The 15,726-nt window shown below is 51.2% G+C and overlaps 1 protein-coding gene across 2 annotated transcripts in view; it reads left to right on the forward strand.

The window, feature by feature from the left end:
- The window catches only part of OSBP2 (oxysterol binding protein 2), a 55,193-nt gene that overhangs the window by 7,680 nt on the left and 31,787 nt on the right, over positions 1 to 15,726 (forward strand). For both annotated transcript variants that reach the window (XM_028146736.2, XM_054712454.1), the window contains exon 2: positions 965 to 1,173. In XM_028146736.2, coding sequence (XP_028002537.2) covers positions 965 to 1,173 — 209 coding nt within the window. The remainder of the gene's footprint in view (positions 1 to 964; positions 1,174 to 15,726) is intronic.

Consider the following 15,726-nt stretch of genomic DNA (forward strand, 5'->3'; position numbering starts at 1 on the left):
GGCAGGATCAGCTGCCCCTGTGCCCCGGGTTTAGCAGTTATCTGTTGCTGCGTAACTTTGAGGCTCAAAACAACAGTGATTTTATTTAGTGGCTTAAAACAGTAGTAAACATCTTAGCATTTCCATGGGTCCGGTTAGTTGGGGTGATTCTGGCTCAGGGTGTTTCATGAGGGCTGCACTCATCTGAAGGCTTGACTGGGGCTAGAGGCTCACTCACGTGCCTAACAAAGTGATGCTGGTTGTTGACAGGTGGACCTCTCCAAAGGGCTGCTTGAGTGTCCTCACAACATGGCAGCTGGCTTTTCCCAGAAAGAGTGATCCAAGAGAGAGCACATAGGACCCACGCTCAAAGTCACACTCTTTTTTTCTTTCCACAATAACCTGTTGGTTACACTGGTCAGCCCTGCCTAGTGTGGGAGGAAGTCTCCAAACCTCTGTGACTCCATCTGTAAACAGCCCTACTTGGCTGTTTGAAACAAACCGTGAAGAAGTGCTTGGTAAACTTGCATCAGTGAAAGGGATGCTTCTAAGCCCACCCCTGGAGGTCTGGGTCTGGAATCTCAGTTGTAGTGGCAGGAATCTCAGGCTCCTCCCCTGCTCCTCTCTGTGGGCCAGACTTTAGTGGAAAGAGCCTGCTGTGGAGTTAGAGGTCTGCGCTGCCTAGCAGGACCCTGGGCAGTCACCCGTCTCCATTGCTTGGTGTCTGCGAGGGCTCAGACCACAGCAGGCATGCCCTGCACGTGGCACCCGTGCAGGCCCTCCTCCTTCCTCCCTGTGCCCACTGAAAGCCCCTCAACCAAGCCTTTAGCGATCAGCCCCCATAGGCTTCACCTCCCAGCTCTGACTCCAGGGCCTCTCCCAGCTTCAAGGGTCTGAGATTGTTAGGATTTGCCCTGAGGCTTTCTTTAGCCTGGAGCTATTGAGTTGGGGTGCCTCAACCCATACCTTCTCTTGCATCCTACAGAAATCAGGGTGAAATGGCCCACACCTGCCGTGGCACCATCAGCCTGTCCACCGCGCACTTTGACAGCGAGGATTATTGCGGTATTATGCTGACCAGTGGGGCAAAGACCTACCACCTCAAGGCCGGCTCGGAGGTGGAGCGGCAGCAGTGGATCACCGCCCTGGAGCTGGCCAAGGCCAAGGCCGCCCACATGATGAGGAGCCATTCAGGTAGTGTGCTTGGCGCAGTGGGTGTACGTGCAACGTGGTGGGTCTGGAGAGAGTGGGAACGGAAAGCACTTGGGGGATGGGGGTGACCAGGAGACCCAATCTACTCTAGACCAACCCTGGCAGGTCGAGGTGTGTGTTCGTCCTTCCCACTTGGCTCCGTGCGTTCTCAGCAGTGAGATGCTGATGTTGTTGGGGTGGCTGGCAGTTCTAAGGATGGAAATGTTTGTGAGGGAGAGGCTTGTGCCCTTTCTTTCGAAGAATCTGTTCCTGGACTTGAGGAGACCCTTCAGAATGCATGCTGAACCTCTTGCCTGCAAACCCTCTTCCCTAGCACCCAGCCCCTTCCCATACCCTGCTTTCCCTTAAGTTTGCTTATCTTTCAAGGAGGGGCCATTCTGAAACCCTCCCTGAGCCAGCCCCCTGCCTGGGCCAGACGCTTGTATCTGCAGCCTGGCTCAGCCCCTTGTCTACAGTAGCATAGAGGTTAGCGCGAGAAGGCCTTCCCAGAGCCTCAGATTCCCCACTTGTCAGTCCACTGGAGGCTTCGATTACGGACCTCCTAGCATCCTTCCAGTTCAGAGATTTCTAGGTCAGTGGGAGCCAGCCTGCCTGGGTTCAAACCTCCCTGTCTGTGTGACCTTGGGCAAATTGCTTGCTGTCTTTTGCATCATTTCTCTATAAAATGGGCTTAATAAAGGAACCACCTCGTAGAGGATTAACCTAGAAATGCATAAAAAGAACTTAGCACATGGCTTGGCAATTGCTCAAAAAAAGTCAGCTGTAGTTATTAATAATAGTCACCATGGCCGTTTAAAAATAACACAGGTTCCCAGCTTCCCTTGCCCTGGTAAATCTGAATGAATGAGAGCAGCATGGGGGGGGTGGGAGGGGGGAGGGTCACCTGCATTTAAGAAAAAAAGTCTCCCTGGGTGTGATTGCCAGATTTAGCAAATAAAAATACAGGTCACCCAGTTTAATTTGAACTTCAGATGCACAACAAATAATATCTCTGTATAAATGTGTCCCATGTAATAGTCGGGACATACTTATACTACAATTTATTTATAGTGTTTCTCAAATTCAGATGAAAAGGGCGACCTGCACTTCCTGTCCCTGCATTTAACTGAATCCTGGGAGGCCTGGACAGCCAGCCCTCTGCTCCTGACTCCAGGCCTGGTCCAAAGTTGAACTTCCCAATCAGAAAGTAGAGTATTCCTTCAATTGCCACACGGGGGCGCTAGAGGATGGCTCATTTGCTCTCTTTGCTCCTGAATTCGTGTCTAAGCACCAGCAGGTTGTCTGACTTGCCTCTCAGTACTTGAGAATCATTTTCAGATCTCCAGGTTAGCTTCCCAATGGGGTGCTGGGGGTTGTAAGCATGGAATACAGAGCTGGCCACCCCTCTGTCTTGGGCCTTACTTCGAGGGGGGCTAATCCAGCCCCTGAGAGTTCCTTCTCTCCTGCCCTGCTCCCCAGGCTGGCCTGCCCCCCCCCCCCCCACAATGATGTCATAGCCCTATTCTGATATCACAGCCCAGCGCTTGGAAGGATCTCAGGCAGCCAAGATTCTGTCCTTAGAGCAACCAAGGCTCACATCTGTGCGGGGGTGAGGGAAGCTTGAGTGACTGGCAGCCCTGGGGGCTGAGCCTATAGAACATCTGGGCAGCCTGCCATCCTTCCGCTCTAAAATGAAAATCCTCTGAAAGGTAGGACTTCGAAGGCTTTCCTCCTGTTGCTGTTGGTCGTGGCCCCCTGAGGGGGAAATAAATTCCTGGGAGCGTGGCGTTGCTCTGGCTCTGTTAACGGCTCCTGGCAAACATGCTGCTTTGGATGCAGGTGGCCTAGAGAAAAGGTGGTGTCGCCTCGGTCCACTCGGCACTCCTCTCTTCCCGTTTGAAGGAATGGCTTCCTGAAACGCAGGGTTTCTGACTTGTTGAGGGGAGTTGCTCCCTAGTGCTTGGAAAATGCCTGCGAGTACTGAGCCATGGTGCGTTCTTCTGTGGCACCTCCTTCGTCCTTACTCTCTGGGTAGGGACACGAGTACATAATCTCAGGCCAGAAGGAAAACACAACCACGTGCACACTGTTACCTCTCAGACCCCTGGCAAGGAGAAGCCCATCTGCTTAGCTTGTCAGAAGGTGTGATGAGGCCTCCTGGGAGCTCATGAAGTCAGCAAAATATTGACGGGCACGGATTGAACGACACAATGCCTTGTCTCTAACTCTGGTGGGCACGAAGTCCCCTGGGGTGAGCACATTAACATTCTTAGGGGCGGATCACCAGGATTCTGATCTGATGGTCAGGAACCCCCATTTTTATTATTTTTTTGTTCATCCTCACCTGAGGATATTCTTCCATTGCTTTTTCAGAGAGAGTGGAAGGGAGGGAAGGAGGGAGAGAGAGAGAAACTTTGATGTGAGAGCCACATCAACTGGTTGTTTCCTGCACACACCCTGACCAGGGGTCGGGAGGGAACCTGCAACCCAGATACTTGCCTTTGACCAGGAATCGAACCCATAGCCCTTCGGTTTGAGGGTCAACACTCTAACCACTAAGCAACACCAGCCAGGGCAGCAACCCCCATTTTTAATAAGCATTCCATTCAGGCCTCATGGCAGCCCCCCGGGGATCTCATTTGAAGAAACAGGGTCTGCTCAGACTCCCTGGGTTGCCTGCCGCAGCTCTCTTGGTTCCCCCATTTTCAAATTCCATGCTTTCCATGGAATAATGGAGTTTGTTTTACTATCACATACTTTTTAAATGCACTGGATCCAGGGAGACAGAAGGGACGGAGTAGGGTATTCACCAGGTGCACTTGCATCCAAATCTTGGGCCCTCGCTTCTAGGTGTAGGTGCAGCCATTTTTTCTTCCTAAGAGGAGGGGTTGTATCCGTACTGGGGGTGCTATACCCTCCACTATTGACAGGCTGTTCATGGTCCTCACCTGAATGGAGAGTGGGAACATGGGTGTGAATTACTGGCCAATGAAACAGATAGTGGTAAAGGGTGTAGTTGAGCAAAGGGACTGGCTTCTGGTGGCCCGGGCTGGACACTTAATGGTGCCCAGAAGGGCAGCCATTGCTCATGGACGGGTCAGCAGCTCAAAGTGGGTATTCTTATTTCAGTAGAAAAACAGGCATTCTGAAATGTTTGGTTTTTTTTTATTGGGGGGATTGTCCTTCATCAGAGGATTAGTAGGACCAATAGGTCAGAGGCATTTGACAAGAAAAAGTGGACAAAGGTTCAGTCTGCATGTGATACATCCTTACCATTAAGGCGGGTTAAGTATAATTTTCCTGCCAGGGCAATCACCTTGATGACTAATGGCTTCCTTGGTAGCTAAAGGGCATAATAGCACTTGCCTTTGTAATTATCAGATTTGAAAGGCTTATGCTTTGCTGCCATTTAGGTGTTAACCTGCTGGTGGATCTGCAAGCATGAGCTCCAGGCTCTGATGCAGGCGAGGCTGTGGCTCACTATGTCACTCATTCCCGAGGCAGAGGGTCCCGGGCCAGGTCAGAATGTGTGACCTAAACCCAAGGCAAGTGGAGCAGGGACATCCCCCCGGCACCTGCTGCATTTCACTCTGCCGGTGAGAGCTGTGATTTGGAGATAAACTTGGAAAGGTCAGGGCGAGGTATTCTGGGCTCTGGAATTGGAAGGCTGGCTCTGTCGCACCCCTTCCCCCACTGGCAGTTGCTGAGTCTCACTTGCATGGTGGCGTGAGGGTTGTGGAGCGCCAGGTGCCAAGTGGCTTTAGTTAGGGATGTGCCATTATCCAAGGCCATTCAGTCAGAATGCTGACGTGAAAAGGGTGTTCCTGAACGTTCATGCCTTTTTGGAAAAAACACCTTTGTTTTGTAAAAACACAGAGAAAAAGAAAGGTGCACCCATCCTGGAAAATACATAAAAGGGAGAAAATGTTCTAATCTGCTAACCCTGAAGCTCACTGCCTTGTAATACTTTCTGTATGCAGATGCATTTAGATCAGGCGTCCTCAAACTACGGCCCGCGGGCCACATGCGGGTGTTTTTGCCGTTTTGTTTTTTTACTTCAAAATAAGATATGTGCAGTGTGCATAGGAATTGGTTCATAGTTTTTTTTAAACTATAGTCCGGCCCTCCAACGGTCTGAGGGACAGTGAACTGGCCCCCTGTTTAAAAAGTTTGAGGACCCCTGATTTAGATCTAGATTTATACTTTCATATCAGTGGAGGGTCTGCAACCTTGGCATACCAGGACAGCGCTCTAACCAACTGAGCTACCTGGCCAGGGCTAATCAAACATTTTTAAACTATTTAGGTTGTGCGCAGTGTTTCCTTGTTATCAGAAAAGGCACTGGGACAGCATTTCTCTGCTCCCCGAGTTTTGTGGGGGTTTTTTTGGCACTAGTATGGTGATTTCCTAAGGGTAAATTCCTAGAAAAGGAATTACTGAGTCAAGTGCCTTCCCATTTTGATACGTTGCCAAGTTATCCACCACAAAGGTTATTTCAGTTTATACTCCCCTTTAGCAGAAATGCATGGCTAGGTTAAGGGAAGGTACTCCCTGGAAATTCTTTTGCCATAGCTCATGTAAATAGGCCACTACTGTTCCATCCTATATAATAAAAGGGTAATATGCAAATTGACCCTAACAGTGGAACAACCGTTCGCTATGATGCGCACTGACCACCAGGGGGCAGACACTCAATGCAGGAGCTGTCCCCTGGTGGCCAGTGCACTCCCACAGGGTGAGCTCCGCTCAGCCACAAGTAGGGCTGAAGGCTGCGAGTGCAGCGACGGTGGCGGGAACCTCTCCCACCTCCTCAGTAGTGCTAAGGATGTCCGACTGATGGCTCCTGGGCTGCCAGAGGGATGTCTGACTGCCAGCTTAAGCCTGATCCCCCGGGAAGCAGGCCTAAGCCAGCAGGTGGACATCCCCGGAGGGGTCCCAGGCTGCGAGAGGGCGCAGACCAGGCTGAGGGACCCCATTGAGTGCACGAATTTTCATGCACCGGGCCTCTATTTTGTATATAAATGCTTATCACACTGGGCGCTCAGGGTCTCCCAGACGCTATCACAGCTCACGGCCATTGATAACCGGTGCAGGAGAAAAATGCGGCAGTGCCCACAGTGACAGCCCGCAGGGCCTTCAGCTGAGGCGGGCCACGGAGCTAGCTGCCTGGGAGAGTGATGGCAGCCGCTCGGAGAGCAGTTAGATAGAAAGCCCAATTAGTGGAGCCCGGCTGGCTGGTTCACAGATGTGTGTCAGTCTGGAAGCGGGGGAAGTGGTGGGAGGAAATGGATACCCTGTCTTTTGGAAGAGAGCGAGAGAAAAACCATCCTCTGCTGTTCACTCAAACTTGATTTCCTATCCCATTAAAAACATTATGGTGACATTAAAGGGAATTTAAAAGAAATGAAGACATGGCCATGATCCCAACCAGTGCCATTCCCTCCGGGTCCCACTCCTACCATGCACACACCCACACACACCTGAAATTGTGGGACTAGGCATTCTGGGGTTCAGGAAAGACTTTGGATATGTAGCCCCACGGAAATACATGCCACTACTGTTGACCCCCTTTTTAGGGAGACAGAAAGAAAAGATTGTCAACTTGATACCGTACCACCCACTTTGTAGCGGTTTTGGTTGCTTGTCTAGTTTCCACACACACATGATCCTTGACGGGAAAGAGGACAAAGCCAGAGGCTCAATGTTCGTCTTGAGAATTCAAGATCTCTCTCTGGCTGTTGGATTTGGAGTGTGTGTGTGTGTGTGTGTGTGTGTGTGTGTGTGCGCGCGCGCGCCAAACATGTTCTACTGCTGCTTGCTCTCATAACCTGTGTGCCCATAGCTTTCAGGCAATATTTCAGCAAGACTCTTAAGACTAAGCAAAATGCAGAAAGCAACCCCAAAGGTTAAAATGTTTTTGTTTGAGATGTAACTTGCTGAGAATACACTGGCAAATGTGGTTAAGGGTCATTTCAAGGCTGATAAAATCTTGGATCAACAATTTAAGATTAGGTGAGGCCTGTTCTCCCATTATCTCTGTGTTTGCCTTCTTGTATCACATGGCTGTCCTGAGCCAAGGGGGATGGGATCTGTTTAATTCATTTTTAAGTTCCATTGCTTGGAAGGATTTTGATAGTCAAGGCCAAGGTAATTCGTGCTTCAAATACTGCCCTTTTCCAGATTGCAAGAGCTATATCTGTTGTTCTAGATATAATCAGTCCTGTCTCTTTACCACGTCTACACCACAGTCTTATGAAATACATTGCCAGTCTTAGTTAGTTCTACTTTATGGATAGAGAAAAACAAATTGTGGAACAGCAGAGTGCCTTAGCTAGGTCAGAGCTCAAGACAGACGGTCACAGTCATCTCCCAGGGCTGGGTCCAGGCCAGTGGGGATTTCAGGAGCCTTTGCAGCAAAATAGTTTGATTGAGAACCCAGCTAGCCTCCTACCCTGTCCCCAGATCAATAAGTAAATAGATAAATATCACTAAACTATAACAATAGAGTCAGAGGGCTCATGATCAAAAAACCCATAAGCATTCATCAAAACAGCAAAAAAAAAAAAAAAAACCCCAAAAAACCTAAGTATTCAGGAACCACATACAGAATCTTCAGTCGCCATGGTTTGCATAATAAATAGTTTATGGATGCAAATGTATTTTTCATGGACCATCTGCAGGATTGTTTACTGAAGAAACTGAGGTTATAAACCCTATGCAAATGCTTCCTGCAGATACCTACTTGCAAGCCCATGAGTAAAAAGTTTGCATTTATATTTCTTAATGAATAGTCCCTTTTGGAAGTTTAATTAGTCATTGTGTCTATGCATGAATCATTCATAACCTGGGTTTGCCACAAGCACATGACAGTTAAAGTCAGATGAATAGAAACAATATTTTCAAGCAAAATGTAAAATACTCTTTGGCCAATTGTCATTGGTTGACAACATGTTTTATAGAGATAAAAGTTGATTGGCAGCTGTTTTGGGCTGTCTTCTTGTCTATTTGGGTAGAAACAAACAATGTGAAAGGCACAAGCTTCAGGCGTTTTCTATCCCGGCATTTTGAGAGCCCAGAGTCTCTAACACTCCCCAGTCCACCTGCCATCAGAGACCTGCTCTGAGCTCATGGCGGTAACATTAATAATCCCTGCCATGTGCACCTGCTGTGTGCCTGGCAATTTCATAGCTAGTGTGTGACAGAGCTAGGAGCCCACCCCCGGTCTGACTTTACATCTGATGCGTTTTAAAAGCAGATTGCCAGTTTGCTGTGTTCCTAGAGTAGAGTTATGCCCGTGACTACTCTGATGGAAGTGGCAAATACATTTTCCATTAGGCAGAGGTGAATTGTGGCTTACTCACCCCCTCACCACTGCTGTGGAGAAGGTGCTGGCAGCAGCTGTGTTTCTGAGGAATTAGCTGTGGTGAGAACAGGTCCTCGGCCTGTCCAGTGGTTCTGACTCGCCCTGTCATTTGGTTTGCAGTCATTTGAAGGGCCCTGAGCACAGCCTGTGATAACGTACTGCTGAATGCCTTCTCAGTGTTGGTGTATCGCCCGCTGGCAAGGACCTTGTTCTGACTCTCTGGCAGCCTAGAGCCTCTTTCTCCCTGCCTGCCACCCCAAGGTCAGCTTGGCAGCATGGGGCCTGAGGGTGAGGAGAGAGAGAGAATGAGGATATGAATTAGGTAAAATTCCAAAGCAGATTTCATATTATGCCATTCTTGGTAGTACTTGTGTTGGACTTACTCATTCAGGAACTATTGTGTGCTTCTTACCCTGGCTGGTGTTGGCTCAGTTGGTTGGAGCATCGTCCCGTATACCAAAAGGACACGGGTTCGATTCCCAGTCAGGGCAATGGGAATTGAACTCCAGTCGGGGCACGTGCAGGAGGCAACCAATTGATGTTCTCTCTCACATCGACGTTCCTCTCTCCTCCCTCCCCCATTCGCCTAAAATCAATACGCATATCCTCAGGTGAGGATTATTTTAAAAAGAACTATTAAGTGCCTTTCAATAGTGCTATGCCAGGCCCCCATAAAAACAGTAGTAGCCGTTCTGGAGAGCAAGGATGCCTGGGTATGGGGCAGGTAGGTAGCAGTGTAGACGTGAGAATGATTTCTGGTGCATGGTACTGGCGGGGAGTGTTCTGGGGGCTCAAGGAAATGGAGGTGGAGGCAGAGGACAAGGCGAAGAGCCACGCCCCAGCAAGGTCAGCTCCTGCCCAAGCACCCACGGCACCAGGCCCAGCACTGCAGCTCTCGGGATAACTTCTGAATTAAGGGCTCTGACACTCCAGTGGGTGGACAGGAACCTGGTTTCCTGGTGAGGGACAGTGAGCAGAGGCTCCGAGTTGACAGGGACAGTCAAGGTCATGAAGCAGAGCTGTCACGAGGGGTCCTGAGACCTGGGGTGGAGTTTCTGTGCCAGAGGCAGTCAGAGCCAGGACCCTATCTCAGTCGGGGACTCTCCTGAGGAGCAATGGAAGGGATTTGAACAGAAATGAAAACCGTGGAAGTGGCTCTGCATGATGCTACCAGATTCCAGCAATCCCATCTGTTGGTTTATTGACACTCTGGTACCAAGGATGTGGGGGAGGGAATTGAATTCCAGATGGGAATGGGACCTCAGTGGCCCTTCTCCCCTAGCTCCTGAGACAGACCCTAACTGGTTAACTCCTTGCATAAGACAGTGGAGAAATGAGGGCTTGGGCCAAGGGCTACCCAGGGGCCAAGGGCCAACCCCCTTTGGCCTCGCTCGATCGGGGTTGAGATAGCGCCCTTAGTGCTGGGTCGGGTTTCGGGCCGTGTTCCGCGCATTTTAAGAGGCTGAGCTGCCTTGCGTCCACGTCCCTCCTCGCAGAGCTCGCCTTTGTCTAGCCCGCGGGTTGGGAGGAGAGCGTTATCCCGGCTCGGGACGCGACGGACTGAAGGAGGCGCATCTGGCCCTCCGGGGACTGGCGGGTGGCCTCTCGCAGCACCCTGTGCTCTTCCAGCGGATCCCTGAGGGACGGAGGCGGCCTCCGTGGGTGGGTGGGAAGGAGGCTGAAGGAATGAGGACACAGCGCAGCGCCCAGGCCGCGCTCAGGCTGGCTGACTGCTGACTGGAGGGCAGAGCCGTGCGCTCCAAGCTGCGGGCTGGCCGCTGTCCGCGGTGCTGAAAGGGCGGCCGCGGCGGGGAGGCGGGCCCGGGGCCGCGGGGCAGCACACACCCAATCCGGGGACCGCCCTCCTTCTCCCGGGCTCGGCTCGGCGGTGGCAGCCGGCACTGCACCGAAATGGACTGAGAGCGCGGCGGCGGGAAGGCGGCGGCGGCGGCGGCAGCGGCAGCTGCAAGAGTCCCCTCAGCCTCGGGGCCGGACCCACGTTCACACCCGGGAGCCCCTCCCTGGGGTGAGTTGGGGCAGGCAGAGCAGGGTTGGGGCTGACGGATCCTGGGGCATGGGCTCTCTTGGGCTTTCCCTTCCCCATTGTAAATTCCTTTGAGCCCTCATCTTGAGCATCCTATGGGGCTGAGGGCTCAGACCTCTGCCTGGGTACTTCCCCAGTCCTGGAATAGGGAGCAGACCACTCTGCCCTCACAAGCCAGGGACAAAGCTTTAGCTAGAAGTCTAAGGACAGTCACAGGCATCGCCTCCTCCCACCGCACCGCACTGGGAAAGGCTCTTTGCCAGACTGGAGTCACAGGGGAAGTATCTTCCCTTCTCTGTACAGGGGCTGGCCCCAGGCAGCCCAGCCACTGGAATTCAGCCCAGAGAGAGGCCAGCCATCTTTTAGCAGGGAAGGCAGGCTTGAGCCTTCCCTGGGGCTGCATGCCAGAGGTAAAGTCCTCTCCCTGCCTCCTCCAGCCTCCTTAGGCACCCACCACACCTGAACTGCCATGACCAGGGCTTCCGGGGCGAGGGTCACTTCAGTGCGCCTGGCTGTTGTGAGTGAGCTGGACTGAGGTAGAGGAGCTCTGGAGTGGCTACTGGGCAGGCACTCCCTGCTAGTGTGTGTGTGTGTGTGTGTGTGTGTGTGTGTGTGTGGTGTTCTCAGCAGGCAAAGGGGATTTAAAACTCCGGTAGTGCCCGTCACAGGAAAAGCCCTTCTCCAGCCAGCTTGCACCTCTGAGTAAGCAGTTTGGGGTCACACTGGGCAACTACCAGCCAGAGGAACCTTGGGCTTTCTCAGCCCCTAAAGTTGCTCCCCTCGTGCCTTGAGCCACCCACTGAAGGGGGAGATGTGTTTAAATTTGATGGGTCACCTCTGCTTTCGACCCCACCAGCACTCGGTTCCCATCTCCATCACCTGGCAAGGTCAGACAGATAGACCTCTTGGCTCCTAGAACCTGAGGGGCAGACTGTTGGGGGGCTTTCCTACCTTGACAAAGGACCTTTGATGTGTTGGGAGGTGAGAGGGTGGAAGAAAGGGGGGTGGAGATGGAGGGACCATCCTCCAGAACCCTGGAGAGGTCTACTTGCGCTAGATTCCAAGTCGCATGAGGAGTTCTAATCAGATGGATGCAAATGAACCTTCTGAATCTTTGCAGGCTGATGCTGGAGGACTGGGTCTGTGTTTTGTTCTGTCTGTCTAGCCTAAGCTGTGTGCATTAGATATGACTCTGGTGGGCAGCTTCCTTAGATCATCGGATGTCTGATGGTGCCGATGAAATGAGAGGGAGGTGGAAAAGATATGCGAGATGATGTGCTAGTTTTAGGGTCAGTATGAGCTGCATTGGTGCTGCATTGCTAATGGAAGTGCATGCCAAAAATACTAGCATTACTTGCATACAGCAGACTACTCGGTACCCAGGTATTGTTTGTCTCTGACCAATGTTCTGTAGAAATGAAAGGTCATAAGGGGAAAGTATAATAACTGCACACCTGGCATATACTTGATTTGCATTATTCTTGGCCACTTTTTTGTGGTCAAGAAAAGCATTTTTGTTTTGGATGGGTAAGTTTTTACCTATCATGTCAACACCTATCATTTCAGCCAGATGAATAAAGCTCTTTAGAGGATGTCTGACTCATAACTGTACTTTGACATCCTTGCTGACTTGTTTCATAAAAATGTGAAGTTCAAAATGTATGATGGAAGGCCAGCTAAGCAGCAGGCCATTGCTTTTGTTCTGGGAAAACAGTGTACTTGAGTTTTGCATATTGTTTGTTGTGAAAGTAGATTGATAGCCCCAAAGTTTTCTGTAACTGGATCAAGTTGGGAGATATATATACATACATATACTGGCATGTTCTACACCTGTAATGCAATCAGGCTACTTATTTTTATTCATGGTCTGAGCAACTTAAAACCTCCTCAATAATTCAGGTGGGCTCACGTTCTCCTGGGTAACCGAGGAAGATAACATCTGAGGTTGACTGGGTGACACACAGTCCTAGATTCAGCTCACAGTCTCTGTTCAGAAGTCCTGCCCTTGGTTGTATCACATCAAGCCTGCATCTATGCATAATTACTAGCTATGCATGAAAAATATGAACAGAATCTTTCTGATTGGATTTCTCAAGGCCAGGGCAGAAATTAAAGATATGGTGATGAATAGTTAGCAATAGGACAAATTTCATTTTGATGAAAGCAATTGATCTCGGCTTCCTGGTAGAATGGTACTAGGGATGGTGGCAACAGCCGTGTTGTGTAAAGGAGTGAAAAGAGGCTCAGCTTTGTAGATTGAAAGATCTGGGTTCAAATTCCCATTATACCTCTTTTTTAAAAAAATATATTTTTATTGATTTCAGAGAGGAAGGAAGAGGGAGAGAGAGATAGAAACATCCATGACAAGAGAGAATCATTGATTGGCTGCCTTCTGCATGCCCCCCACCGGGGATCGAGCCCACAACCAAGGCATGTGCCCTTGACTGGAATCGAACCCGGGACCTTTCAGTCCACAGGCCTACTCTCTATCTACTGAGCCAAACCAGCTAGGGCCCATTATACCTCTTAATCATTATGCCATGACTTAGTGTCTCTGAGCCTCAATCCTGTCGTTTGTAACATAGAGAAAGCAATAGCTGCCTGGCATGTAAACTAAGCACAGGATTGTAGTTGCCCGATGTTATTCCTAACATCTCTTGCCACAGTCTACACCACTGGTGATTAACTGAATGTGAGGTGTTGAGACAAAATCCTCGCACACCGGTGTTTATACTCAAACTGTAAGGGCCATGAAAGGACTCGGTAGTTTGCCTCGGGGTAGCCTGGTCCCCTGGTGGTGGTGTTCCCAAGATAGGGACTCTCCTTGGTTCTGCTGTCACCAGGGGCTTTGGCTGGCCGTCAGTGCAGCTTGGGCAAAGGACCAGGGTACTTTCCCTTCAGGAGGAGTGGAGGCTGAATGCCAAAGGCCTGGAGGTCTCTGCTCAGAGAAACCCCTTCCAGGAAAGGGGGGGTTTGTTGCAGGGAGAGGCTGCCACTGCCCCTCCTGCGGTTCTCTCTCTGATGCTGGGTTTTCCTCCTCCAATGTGTGTCGTCTTCTGGCCCACATGCTCATGGTGATAGCATGTAACCCTGGGTGAGTGCTTACTTCAGGACTTCCCCATAGTAACTCCATCCTCATAGCAACTCTATGAGATGAGAACCATTGCCATCCCTAGGGCACAAACGAGGAAGCTGAGGCTCAGAGAGGTTAGATCACAGGTGCCCACGGTCTGACTACGGCACCCGCCTCTCCAGCATGAGGAGAGGGCCTCACAGATGAGCTGATGGCACAGAAAGCGGCACACCCATGGGTCACCCTGATCTCCAGGCTCACAATCCAGGGCTCCATTCTCATGCTGAGGTGACAGCACCCTCCCTTCCAGGCCGGCCAGGCCATCCCATCCTCACCCAGGGATGGAGCTGGTGATCCGCAGCAGAGGCAGCAGCTCCAGTTGTAAGCAAAGCTAGAAGGTGGAAGGGCCCTTGGGAATGAATGAGGCTGACCTCTCAGGACATGAAGAGCCTGAGGCCCAGGGAGGGAACGACTCATCCACGACTCATCCACGTGGGTGGAGGGGAGGGTCTTTATTCCATCCCCCAGGGCGAGAGCCCCTCCTCTCCTAATGGACTGCTCCTGCAGTGCTTCTTGGGGAAGCCTGAGGTGTGGCTGGTGGCTCTGTTAGAAAGGGCTTTCTAAACCAGGGACCTCTGTGGATCCCAGAGATGCCCCCGAGGTGTGCAGCTCCCTCGGACCCTGGCTCCCCTAGCCAGGCAGCAGTTCCATCTGGCCTCTGCTGGCACAAGGTCGCATTTGCAGACTGCATTGATTTCCAGTTCTCTGGGCGAGGAGGTGATTTAAAGGTTATTCAGTTGAGTTTCTAGTTCCCTTGGCTTGAGACCTTTCTCCAAAAATGCCTGCTGCTAACAGCCTGCAGACAGGCATTGATATAAAAAGAAGTGCTTGTTGCCCATAAACTTGAATTATTTACAAAGTATGTAGACAGAGCTCTTATAGCTGCTTTGCACAGACACCGCCCCGCCTCAGTGGTTGCTTAATGAGTGCACCCGGGAGCTTGCTTTTTTAATTGAAAGGCATTTCATGAGGCTAACGGATCGCTGCTTCTGCAGGCACACTGCTCTCCCTGGACTGCCATTTCTTCACTGGCCCCATCCTCTTCTGTCTCCCGCCTGGAGCCCCAGCCCCTCAAGCCTCCACTCCTTCCTCTCCTCCCCCCTGAGGCCATGGCCTGTCTGTTTTCCTACCACATTTTCTCTGGATTCTGTCCTTTCTCCCAGGCCTTGCTGCCACAGCCCTGATTCAGTTCCTCATTATCGCTGACTGTTTGCAATATCCTTTGACCCAGCTGTCTCCCAGCATGGGCTGGGCTCCTTTTAGACTTGCCCCTGGATGCCCCAGGCAGATTCATCTTTCAGCAACACTGGTTCTGTGCTTGTCACTGCTCTCCTGACAAACCTGCCCTGGCCCTGCTGCCTGCAGCACATGGGCAGACGTCTCAGCCTGGACTGGGAAGCCTCTCGTGCAGCCTGGCTCTCCCAGGCAGTGACCCTCCTCCTGCGTGGGTACCTTCCCCTCTCCACGCCCTCCAGACCCAGCTGCACGGAGCTGCCTCCTCCAAGCTGCCTCCCTCTTCTGACTTTCCCCCTGCCTGGACCAGAGCACACTGGCTCAGTCATTCATTCACAACAACCACCTGAGCCTTGCTGCAGGTCAGGTTCAGGGCTGTGTATCAGTAATGCCAAAGTGAGTGTTGTGGGTTGTATTGTTTTTCCCCCCAAAAAGATACGTTGAAGTCCTAACCCCCACTACCTGTGAATGTGACTTTATTTGAAAATAGGGCTTTTGCAGATGTAATCAAGTTGAGGTCATGGGGGTGGTCCCTAATCCAATATGACTGGTGTCCTTCTAAGAAGAAGGAAATTTGGACTCAGACACACACAGAGGGGAAAGGTCACGTGAAGACACACAGGGGCAGGCACATGGAGATAGAGGCAGAGATGAGAATGGCCAAGGCGACCAGAAGCTGGAAGAGGCAGGGAAGGGTCCTTCCCTACAGCCTTTGTGGGAGTGTGGCCCTACCAACACCTTGATTGTGGATTTCTAGCCTCCAGAATTGTGAGAGAAGGAATT

This window comes from Eptesicus fuscus, chromosome 23, assembly GCF_027574615.1.
Source record: "Eptesicus fuscus isolate TK198812 chromosome 23, DD_ASM_mEF_20220401, whole genome shotgun sequence".
Lineage (NCBI taxonomy): Eukaryota > Metazoa > Chordata > Mammalia > Chiroptera > Vespertilionidae > Eptesicus > Eptesicus fuscus.